Source organism: Primulina tabacum, chromosome 17, assembly GCF_025594145.1.
Source record: "Primulina tabacum isolate GXHZ01 chromosome 17, ASM2559414v2, whole genome shotgun sequence".
Taxonomy (NCBI): Eukaryota; Viridiplantae; Streptophyta; class Magnoliopsida; order Lamiales; family Gesneriaceae; genus Primulina; species Primulina tabacum.
In genome coordinates, this window is record NC_134566.1 from 24,044,489 (window position 1) to 24,057,038 (window position 12,550).

Below are 12,550 nucleotides of genomic sequence, written 5' to 3' on the forward strand. Positions count from 1 at the left end.
AGTTTTCATTTAAGTTTTATCAGAATTATGTAAATGGATCTTTTATGTTAAACACTATAACAGGAAAAACAACAAGTTTTACAGAAGACTTACTTGGAAAAACAAGAAATTTTTTTGTGGAATAACAAACTTTCGGGGGGCAAATAAACTCATTAGACATTTTATAACATTGCTCATGTAAGAAGATAGTCAGAAAACATCTGTCCAGAATGCCTGAACTAGAAGGAGCCAGAACTCAATAAAGGTTTCGGCCAAGATCTGATTGAAATCATCTTGCAAAAATCTGACCAAGTGGTGAAGGACCACACAGAACAATTTCATCGAGGACCATACAAAAGCAGAAGATTCTCCGACAAAGATAAAGTAGGCATTTGATCTAACCACTCCATTAGTGGAGGATGGACCACCACTAAAAGAAGACTTCACTGGCTAGTTGAAAGATGGATCGCTCAACTACACATAAAGATAAGTCACCAAATAGTGGTTGAAGGGACTATCACAAGATGTTGTCGACCACAACTGAAAGAAAAAATTTACAAGATTTGATGTCCAGATTTCAAATCCACCAGGACTTATATAAATATCAAGACAGAAGGAATATGAAAACATTATTCAACATCTTCATTTTCTTTCAAATAAATTGTAATATTTCTTTTTATAAATTATTTGTGTATTTCGGCTATCATAAGTACCTAAGCAAGTTCCTTCTCCTCTAAAGGCTCCTCTAAAAGAGGTTATCATGTATTAATGAATTGTATCTTTGAATAAAAAGACCAAAGCTTATTGCCTCTCTCATGTATTATTTTCAAATTGAACTACTTTACTATACACCATGAGATAGAAAACAAAACAAAGTTGTGCTAGGTGGTGTTGAAAAAATCTACCTCAGGACCCATATGTTGCGACTGCGTGGTTAGACTTTGAGGAGCAGTCTGTAAAATTTGGTGAGTGCAACCCGATGGTACTCCGATCAAAGAGGTAAACTATTCAATTTATTTTACGAAAACATAATGAGTCACAAAAATAAAATAAGAATAAAAATAAAATACATTTAATTGAATAAAAATATATAGACCTGAAAAAGGTGTGTGATTGTCTCAAAATAATAAAGTAGGGATGTTAAACTTGCGATGGTGAGAATTCCTACTATTTATTTACAATTTTCCCATGAATCAGTCCAAGTAAATTTCACTTCCAATTTCATATCTCCGCGTGCATCTGTATATCGCTTCTTGCGAATTCAAATCTCTGAGAATGGAGAACACGAATGCCAAGCCCGACGCCACCGCGGAAGGAGAAGAACGGAACCCTAGCAACGTTGTTGATAATCCACCGTCCAACGGAAATGACGGTGAAAATCAGCGTCGGAGAACGCCGTTTACGGACCTCAGTCAAGTTGATGCCGATCTTGCTCTTGCCCGAACTCTTCAAGAACAGGTTTTTATTTTATTCTGTTTTTTCCTCGTTCTACTGTTAATAATTTGTTTCTAAATACCCATTAATTTTTTCCTTATTTCTTATCTATTCAAGGGTGAGAATTTGTTGCTCATGACTCTTACTTAATTGAATAAACCCAGATTTTGCCTTCTCAAAGCTTTGTAAAAGTTTTAAATTTTATTCATTTAACGGCACGGTTCTATTCTGTTTACTCTTTACTATATAGTTTTTTTTTGTTAACAAAGATTCGATTGTCGTTTAGGGTTTCCTGGTTTTATTTGAAACGTATCTGAGCAGTCATAGAGGTTTATCCTTGATGCTCACCGTACCTTTTCCTCCCTGTTTTTTGTAAAACAGCATAATTTGTATTTCATGTAACAGGAAAGGGCGTATATGATGTTGAGGATGGATGGTGGTGATGCCAGTGATTATGGAAGTTGGGAAACTGGGAGTTTTGGGCATGAAGAGGACGACAACGACGACGAAGATGTTGACCATGATGATGCCAGTGAAGAGGATAATAATGTTACTGACGTGGAATTGGATGATGAGCTGGATGATGATTCGGAAGATGTGTTTGACATGTATGATCATGAGGAAGGAGTAGAAAATGAGAGCCAAAATTCTGAGTTGGATCCCTCTGCTTTTTCCAGTGATGAAGCCTATGCAAGAGCTTTACAAGATGCTGAAGAACGGGAAATGGCAGCTAGAATGTTGGCTCTAGCTGGAATAAGTGACAGTGAGTGTATAAGTTGGCCATATTTTGGTTACTTCCTGTGTTATTACCCATCTGTTTATTTGAGTGAGCTTTGGATTATTTACTCCATTCTAACTACTTAATAGTGGTAATTGGGGAAGAAGACGACGACAATGACGACGACGACGACGACGACGATCATGGTGACAATTCTCAGGTACCTTGATGCACATGGTTGTCTTATTTACCTTTTCACTGTCAAAAGTTATTTTACACTTGCTATCAATCATTAATTCAGTAGATTGAGGAACTCTTCTAAGCTCTGCTTGATAAGGTTTGGATGGCGAAATCTTTTGACCTGAATAAATGTTGCTTCTTCGAATATTGAACTCTGATATATTTTTCCACAATCATCTCATATATTTTGTTAACTTTTGCTTTCAAGTTTAGCAAATCTTTCACATTTCTTTATTCACATTTTCCCTTGATTTGAGCTGATGAGCCTCATTTCAAGGAAACTAGTAAAGCTTGATTCTATAATAAGACGACAAGAAACTTATGGAGTGGGAGAGGAGAGGTCAAGAAGGGGAAAAAGCTATTCTTCAGGCTTTGGTGTTGCTCGTTTGTGTGACTGAAAATAATATTGGAAATCATTGGAATACTTTTGCTAGACCTCTAGTTCATTATTTGTAGAATATATAGAAAGTGATGACCATGCCATAAAAAGTTGCATTATCTTGACCTGAATTACCAGCTTGATATGAAAGATGAAGAATATAACTAAAACCAGTGGGTTCGCTAGAAATTTATGGTTTCTTTGTGCCTTCTTTCTGATCTTAAGTCACTTGCATCTCTCAAAGGTCCTCTAGTTTTTATCTGAATATTCTATGTGCAAGTTGTACTGAATTTTTGTGCTTAGCTTTCATCCATTTTGGCATGCAACTTTTCTGCATTGATGTAATTCTGAAAATGAAGTGAAGCTAAAACAAAAAAAAATAAGCGTGTAGCTTAGTTTTTAATGGTACATTGCCTCTATTGATTCGAAAATTTAAAGCGCACGTTTTCTCTCCAGAACATGTGACTTCAAAGACGTGCTTTCTTGAACTCACATTATCTTTGATGTTTGAAAAACATGTGTGAGCCCCGCCCCCCTTCAAATTTTATACGTGATTTTCCTGCTCATAGTATGGGGTCAGCAGTTTTATCGTATTTCATCTTTGATTCGATATTTTCTTCTTAGGTTTATTGAAGTAGAAATTTGTTCTTACAGATCCTATGTAGCAGTTTTATAGACTCGTTACACGTGTTTAGTTTTGTTAAGAAGATGGAAAAATGGGAGATGCTGAGCTTCTCGTGATACTGGGATTGCTATGTTGTAGAATTTAAAATCAATTCCATAAAGCTGCAGTAAATGGTAGTATCAAACCATAATAGTCAAGGGCGCAAGGCGCACCGAGGTGTACAAGAGCCATGGAATGCGAGGCACAAGGCGCAAGGCGAGGCGCGCGCCTTACCGAAGTAAAGCGCACATTTTTAAATTTTAAAAATAACATATTTATGTTATAATAAATATATTAAAATATGAAATAATTAAGTCACAATATCACTCAAAACAAAAAACAATTACTAAGTTCATAGTAATTAGTAACATGATTAAAATTCTTTAATTATCAAAATCAAGTTCATATTCTTCCATCGAATCATCAGAGTCCCATAACTTTCGGGCTTGTATTCTTCTTGGTCTTCATAATTTTCTTGATCATCATCAATTTCTTCTTTCACTTTATCCAAAAGATGTGAAATCGGTCTTTTTCTGGTTGTTTTAGATGTAGATGTCCTCAGCTCGTTCTTTTATTCAGCGTTCTCTTCTTCTAATTCCAGCGTTGGGCTGTTAGCGTTTGGGTTTGAGCTTTTTGTTTTAAACAAGTAACTAAAAAAATTGACTAAGGTGTGCTTTAAGCACGCCTGAGTGAACTTACAAGGCTAGTCCAGCGGAGCGCCTGGGCTTGCCTTAGTGAATCGCTGCGACCCTAGGCGCATGGTCCTCACCTGGTGGCGCCTCTCGCCTTACTCGCCTAAGGCGAGAGGCGCTCCCTTTGACAACTATGTATCAAACCACCACCTGTAATTTGGGCATTTAGGGTCCGCTAACCAAGAAAATTCTACAGGGTACCTTCAACCTTGGTGATGGACAACAAGTTCTAGTTTTTCAAAGAGGATTTAATTAACTGCAACAATTCATAAATGAGATACAAGAACACTTAAAGGAGTGGGCAACAAGAAGTAGAAAAATTAAGGCATGTTTAGAATTGTTTTCTATCATATGGAAATATTTTTGAAAATAATTCCCATAAATGAATTGGAGACTGTTTGTATGGTTGGTTTTATTTTCTGAAGGAGACATTTACAATGGGTATCACACCATGTAAGAATGAATATATTGGTTAGTGATTCCGTATAATAAGATGCATATTGTGTTAATGGTGTCTGGGATATTTTTAAAATTTTATTTATAGTTTATATGACTAGAATAAAAGGTAATAATACTGTTGGATGATGTGAAAGCATTGAAAATATGTTTTGGGAGTAGAGCGTAATGTTTGGTTTATTCTCTGGAAATGGTAAAGAAGGCCAGAAAATGAATTTAAACATACCCCTAACTCCGTTCTCTCTTTATTCTTATTCGGTTGTTTCACCAATGAATGAATGATCTCTTTCATTTGCAGACCCCTAATTTGGTAATGAAGAACGAAAAGATCTCGTCTTTCATGATCTAATCTTGTGGCCATGGATAACTCCAACACATTTAAAAGACGTTAAAATTCGGCCAGAAGATTTCTAAAACATCAAGTCATCAAAAGACCAAATATGGAAGTATTGTTGTATTTTTGTATCCTAAACTTTTTAAGGACGAAAATGCCTTCTCGATACTAGGAAACCTGGAAATTCAACTAATTACGGACGACTTTAACTTATTTTTAGCGTACTTATCCAATTTCATTATCCCACTGCTGTAATTGAGAGAAATTTGGTTGGGATGGATCGGCTAAACTCTCCAAAATTTCAATCACGTTTCCTACTCACCAATAAAGAACTCAAAGATCTCTTCCCCAGATTTTACTGATCATGAAAGATTGCATGCCTGCAGTTTGGTACTAGTACAAGAACTTGCGTTTTTTTTCTTTTTGGTTTTTGTGGGTTGTTATTTACTTTCTGCACTGGCTTGTGAATTTATCGATATTCATTTCATTTGTGTTGTAGCAACAGGCAACTGAGACTTGTCAATATATTTTGGGGTTGTACTTGACATTGTTGATGAATTTTTAGGATGCATGGGATGAGGTGGATCCAGATGAGCTGTCATACGAGGTAACTCTAGTTGCAAACTTGGGTTCTGGTTCTTCTCTAAATAATTTTACTTTGAATTTGAAAGTGACTTTGTGGTACAGGAGTTACTTGCACTGGGCGAAGTCGTTGGAACAGAAAGTAGGGGACTTTCTGTTGATACAATTGCCTCCTTACCTTCTGTCAACTATAAATCTCAGGGCGATCAAGCAGGAATCAGTGATTCGTAAGTAAACATGTTCTTGTTTTGATGTAAATTCTTGTTTTCCCCTCCCGGCCTTCCAAAAAAACCAAAGAATACGAAGTAAAAATAAATTTATGATGTAGATAAAGAAATTGTTATTAGGTCGTTGTATGAAGGCAATAAACTGACACAACTATATACCCATTTGCTTCAGCTGTGTTATATGTAGGTTGGACTACGAGGATGGTGAAACGTTGACTGTTCTTTCTTGCAAACACTCTTACCATGCAGAATGTATTAACAATTGGCTAAAAATAAATAAGGTATGACTATTCTTAGCACGCTTGAGTAATTGTAATGGATCGGTAATGTGGAGCCTTGAGAAATAATAATGGATGGATTATGGGTTTGTGTAGGTTTGTCCTGTGTGCAGTACTGAAGTCTCCACTTCTGGGAAAAGCTAAAACATAATGTTTTGCCTATTGAATGTTATCTGTATCGACAACATTTCTGCTTCCATTTTTTGTTTGCCTAAATGTACAATAGTAGTCATATTATATTGGGGCTTGCTTTGCTAATGTGTTTTTCCTTGGCATATATATTATATTCCTGAGACTTTCCGGCAATATTTGAAATTGCTATTTCTCTGTTGATTTATTTGTTCTGCTGGAAGCTATTATTAATATTATTTGATCAGTTACTGAATATTCATCAAAACAACTTACAAACACACCCGGGATCCATAATTCAATACAGCCAAAAGTAAAGGTAGCTCAAAATTAACCTCTATATCGTTATTGCTATTTGATCAGTTAATAAATATTAAGATTTGCTTCTAAACGAACATTGAAAGACTCAATCCAACATGGCTTACACAAAAGACTCAAAATTTGTCCTCAGATGAGTGGCGACCAATCCTGGTAAAATGCATGAAGCTGCAGAAGTAGGCATGAGAAAATCCACGCCCTCCTGACATCTTCTGGCCTATCCAACAACCATCCATTTTCCGACAAAATCCTGTCTTTGGCCGCTGATTATTTCGACGTCCGCTATGATCATCGCTGTTTCCTTCAGCTCCCCAACGCCACGATCTTTCGTTATAATGCCCTCATAAGGGCCTTTACAAACAGTAAAACTCCACAGAGATCCATCCTCACGTTTCTCCGATTGTTGCCGCCAACCATCTAACCTACCCTTTTCTTGTCAAGGCTTCGGCTCGCCTTTCAGACCCTATACTTGGCGGATGTACTCTTGCGCATGCGTCGAGGAATGGCTTTGCGTCGGACTTGTTTGTATCAAATTCTTTGATCATATGTATGGTATGTGGTGAAATAGAAAATTGAGAGAAAGTGTTTGGTGAAATACCGATGAGGAACATGGTGTCTTGGAACTCGATTCTGGATGCGTTTGCCAAGTGTGTTGATGTTGTTTCGATGAGGAAAGTGTTTGACACGATGTCTGAGAGGAGCTGGTGTCGTGGAGCTCTTTGATTGATGGCTATGTCAAGGATGGGAATCACAGGGAAGCCTTGTCGATTTTCGAGAGAATGAGAGCAAATGGAAAACCGAAAGAAAATGAGATGACCATGGTTAGAATTTTATATGCTTGTTCTTACTTGGGTGCACTTCAACAAGGTAGGACAATGCACCAATACATAGTGGAGAATAAAAGCTTCCCATAACTCTCGTTCTAAAGACGTCCCTCGTAGAGATATGTATGCCAAATGTGGTCTCGTCGAGGAGGCAATGGTCGTATTTCGTAATGTTTCAGTGAGAAACACGTGTTTTTATGTGGAATGCAATGATTAAAGGGCTCGCAACGCATGGCCATGCTGTTGAAGCGTTGGATCTTTATAAGGAAATGCGGGAATTAGGAACCAAATCTGATGAGATCAAGTGCTTGTGCCTGCTAAATGCCTGTGCTCATGGAGGACTAGTGAAGAAGGCACGGGAATATCTGGACGCCATTGCTAAGAATGGTATGGTGCCAAAGACCGAGCACTACGCTTGTGTGGTGGGATGTTCTAACTCGTGCAGGTCATGTGGACGAGGCGTACCAGTTGGTATCTCAAATGCCAACAGAACCCACAGCTTCAATCTTGGGAGCGTTATTTAACGGTTGTATAAATCATAGAAAATTTGAAGTTTGAGAAGCAGTAGGAAGAAAGCTGATTGAGTTGAAGGGCGATTGTGATGGAAGATATGTCGGGCTATTGAACGTATACGCGGTTATAAAGTGGTGGGATGAAGCAAGAAGAACTAGAGAAGCGATGGAATCAAGAGGGGTGAAGAAGCTTGCTGGATGTAGTTTTGTGGAGGTTCTTGGAACACTTCACAGGTTTATTGCTCGAGATAAGATGCATTCACGATTTCGATAAATCTACTTTATGCCAAGTGTAATTGCGTAACATATGAAATTGAGCGCACATCTCCAAAGGCTAGAAATTCATTTTTATTGAACATGTTTGGTGGTATAGGCGATGAGGTAAAAAAGAAATGTGGAAAATTAAAATTTTAATAGGATGTGTAGATTACTTTGATACTGATGGGATCCAAAAATGGCTTATACTCTTGTTGTCCATATTAGACAATAGCTTTGAAGGAATTGGGCATATACTTAATCTAGAATCATTTTTTTATTTCAAGACAGGTAATTTATCAATTTTTTTAAGGCTCTTGGAGGAAGCAAAACACCTCGTAACCAAGAAAGAAATCCAGAAATAAACCAAATTTAGCTAAATTATGGACCCCGGGTTCGAGTCCCGGCAGCGGTTACATTTTTCCAAGCTCATGGTTAACTATTTATATTTATTCAATAGTCGATTATTATTATCATTATTTTGATTACATAAAAAATTAGTTGTAATAAGAATCGCTTTACTAATAATAATACGCCAATATATATTTAGCAAAAAAATCAAATTACGAAGCAGAGTAAATTTTTTTTTAATGATAAAAAAAGAAGAAGAAATAAGCAAAGGTCATTTAACTGTTATGAATAAAGATTGCATTTTATTGTATGTTTACAATCATATATCCAATCGCAAATGTGTGAGAGAAATATTTTTATAAAAATTACCAATTACCGTGTTTCGTTGTTATATTCTCAAAAAATTCTAAATAAAATAAAATAAAATAAAATAAAACAAGAAGTATGTTGCTATTTAGTTACTTATTAAGAAACCTTACAAAATTTGATAGGTTATTTTTTAAAATATTTTAAAACTTTACATACATCTTATAGCCTTCCAAATACCGTATAAGATATTTTAAATATTTTAAAAAACTAACGTTAGGTGTTGTCACATGTCAATTTTGTGAGACAAATCTCCTATCATATTAATGAAAAATACTACTTTTTATGCTAACGTTATTATTTTTGACTTTAAGTATTAATCAGGTTGACCTGTATCACAAGATACTTACTCTAGATATTTTATAAGCTCTGTCAAATGACATATAATATTAAAACGGATATATAGTGGACTTAATTAAATTATTTTGAGTCTAATCGATATTCTTTTTTTATGGATTAGGGCATGTGATGTTGGATCTCTAATTCGATGGCACAAACAAATCACACAAATAATGCATTTGTTCCTTTTGAGGTTTTCAGAATATGTAAATATTGCGATCACGTGCACAATTTAAACAATTGGATACGACTGACGATTCTCCAAGAATTACCAGAAAAAGAATTTCTATGTTTTTTATGTGGTGTGGTGTAGTCTATGTCATATCTGTCATCTAGAAGCTACCTATATTTATATGATTTCCATTCCAATAAAAATCATATTTCACATCAAATTGTGGATGCACTTATTTATATATAAAATCTTTTAATATCAAAATATATTATAATATATAATATTAGATATTGTTTGCACAAAATTTGTAGACTGCGGACTTGTCAGGTGCAAGTGCACAAAATTGTATAAAAAAACGTAAAAATCTAACTTTTAGAACAATAAGATTGTAAATCCCAAATCTGATCATTAATTACGATCTCTAAGCTAATCAACTCATCAAAATAAAGGAGAATAACACTGAAAGTTGACAAGATTATATATCCACAAATCACTAGAAATTCGAAAAATATGGAAATTACAATAAAATTTGCTAAAAACTAAACAACGTAAAATACTAGGAAACAAACTATAAAGATATGAATATTAAGACTAAAGAAAGATATTGGAATTTTTTGTAGAGTATTTACGAGTTTGGAGTTGTGTCCTTATCTATATTACTCCCTTGCATATTTAAAAGGTGAGTTGCTTAACTCCCCCACTTCCCCACACTTCCTGAACGTGCAAGTTAGGATCTCTCGGACTAATGTTTAGCCAACAAAATTTATTATCATTGTTTGTCCAAACTTGAAAAGCTCGTTTTATAATTGATGTAACGTACCGTACTTTTTACTACTTAAAATTTGCGAAAAAATAAAAATTTTCTTGATTATAAAATAACTCTCATCTTCGATTTAAAATAAACTGTACGTCTCCAAAAATGTTTGTAACAAAAGATCTAAAAATAAAGTTCACCAAAAGCATCTGATTAAAATCTCATAACCAGTAATATAAATCAGAGTATTTTGATCATTTCAAAAAGCTTAAAACATGGCGGTCCTCGGGTTTAGCCTCCCGCTCAGTCCAAGCCAGCTCCTTGGTCCCCACCCCTAGTCTCCTCCAAGTCATCCTCACCTGCATCGATCAAGTCTAGTGAGTCTAAAGATTCAACACGCATAAACTGGAAGTAACGAGTAATACGTAATAAAACCACATGCAACTTTAAAATAGAGCGTACATACATGAACTTGAACTTGCACTAAAACTTGAACTTGCATACGTACATACATAGACGTGCCATAAACATAAAACTTTTCTTAAACGTGCTTGCGTACTTGTACATACATGAACATACATAAACTTCATCATTTTGCGTAGATGCATGTTTCAAAGCGAGTGACCCGTAACATAAATCGCCTGATCAGACTAAACCACAGTACTGGGCTGACAGGGACGAATCCACTGCCACATACATGAGATCCCCGTTCATGCTATAACGGGTGGATTGGTCCCCAGTTCATGCTTTAATACTTTCCAATCCTGATCTAAACTCGTTCATGATTTAACGAGGTGGATTGGTCCCTTGTCATAATTTACCGCTTTCCAATCCTATACATAAATTGTTCACAAGACATTTAGCATACCTCATAAACTTGAAATATTTTCTTTGCACGTCAAACATACTTACTTGGCGTTGAGGGATTCGTTGGATCTCGCTTGGGGCCACTGCTGCACATACTAACATGAATTCAACGCTTAAATTGCATAACTTAGACGTAGGTATTCGTACTCACCACTGAATCAAGTAAATGGCTTATGACATTCTAGATTACTCGGGGCTTGACCTCGTTTAATTGTCGTACTAAACCATGACATATAGTCCCAATTCGATCCCTAAAATATTTCCCAAAGACTGGAGTACACGGACCCCGTGCACCCCTTCGGGTCCGGGTCCGTGTAGGTACTGTAAAAGCATACTCGAAAAGAAGTGAGGACACGGACCCCGTGCCTAGGTCCGTGTAGGGGTCCGTGTAGACTGTGTAAAAAGACACTTCGGAAGAAACAAGGGCACGGACCCCATGCCAGGGTCCGTCGAAGGGTCCATGTAGGCTCGGTGAAAGTAAACCAACGGAAAATCATGTATTCAAGGCTTATTCCTCCTAACTCTATCATCCCGACCATAAATCGACACCTCGATACCCGTCCTAGAGTGCTAAAACACTCATTCAAACTCCAACAAAACGCTCCAAATCAACGACGTCCAACTTACAACGCAATACAACTCATGAACACGAAATTTGACACCAAAATCAATTCCTACGATTTCTAATTAAACCAAGTGCCTAATGACACGAAACGAAATACCAACATACATTCCAACATCATTCTCAATATACCTAAACGCAGCAATGATCACCCATCGATGCCCAACAAAGCCTGCAACAAGAAAATCTCAAAAACGCATCAATAACATAATTTTTCAGAAAATGCAGTTTGAGCAGTCCCATAAAAATGATCATAACTCACTCAATTTTTATCCAAATATTTCAAATTTTATATCAAATCGAAGGTATCAAAAAGTTCTACAATTTTCATGTTGAAAGAGTTCTCAAAATCACTACCGAAAAATCGCAGTTTTCAAAAGAACAGTAAATTTTGAAATTTTGGATCTAAAAACGTTTCAAAATCGATCCAACATGTTTCTGCCCAAACCTTGCATATCATACATGAATTTTTACGCATAAAACAACGCAACACATACTATGACATGATCGACGCTGGAAAAATAGTATATACGTGCCTTTTGATATTTAAAACTCACGATACGGCGATACCGAAGCGGAGACCGTGTGAGGCTTGATCCGGAACGATTAGTGGCTCGTTTTCCTTGGAAGAAAACTCACGAAAATTGCTAGAGAAGATGAGGAGAAGGGGCGGCTCTTTTTCCCTCAAGAACCCTAGGTTTTTGTCTCTCAAAAATCTGAAAATAAAATGTGTAGGTGTGTGTTGTGTGTTTTGGTGTGTGTAAAAATGTGTAAGTGTGCGCATGTGTGTGAAACGTGTGTGTGTGTTTTAATTAGGAGAAATTAGTGCTAATTTAACTAATAAAAATACTAATAAAAAGATTAACCCACAATAATGTAACGAAACTCCCCAATTAAAATAACTACGTATTAATTTTATGAAATTCCTCTTTCTAACAAAATAAATTGCACAAAGCCAACTTCAAAAGTTTTAAAATTCTAAACTCTCTAAATAAATCAATTAGACTCGAAAAATGCTAAAAAACATAATAATTTATTTAAAATGCCCCAAACTCAAC

General features: G+C 36.0%; 1 protein-coding gene and 1 pseudogene across 5 annotated transcripts; both read left to right on the forward strand.

Moving 5' to 3' along the window:
* Window positions 1–1,105: 1,105 nt before the first annotated feature.
* Window positions 1,106–6,314, forward strand: LOC142531199 (E3 ubiquitin ligase BIG BROTHER-related-like). 5 transcript variants are annotated; one of them, XM_075637275.1, is made up of 7 exons: window positions 1,106–1,437; window positions 1,819–2,182; window positions 2,299–2,351; window positions 5,462–5,503; window positions 5,584–5,705; window positions 5,878–5,986; window positions 6,080–6,314. In XM_075637275.1, the coding sequence occupies exons 1-7, from the start codon at window positions 1,255–1,257 to the stop codon at window positions 6,125–6,127; spliced, it is 921 nt and encodes a 306-aa protein (XP_075493390.1). In that variant the 5' UTR covers window positions 1,106–1,254; the 3' UTR covers window positions 6,128–6,314. The 5 variants fall into 5 exon arrangements, with proteins under 5 accessions (XP_075493390.1, XP_075493391.1, XP_075493392.1 ...); XM_075637276.1 differs by having other exon boundaries at window positions 1,819–2,176; window positions 2,281–2,351; window positions 5,893–5,986; XM_075637277.1 differs by having other exon boundaries at window positions 1,819–2,176; window positions 2,296–2,351.
* LOC142530595 (pentatricopeptide repeat-containing protein At5g08305-like) lies at window positions 6,199–8,212 on the forward strand (annotated as a pseudogene).
* Window positions 8,213–12,550: the final 4,338 nt, after the last annotated feature.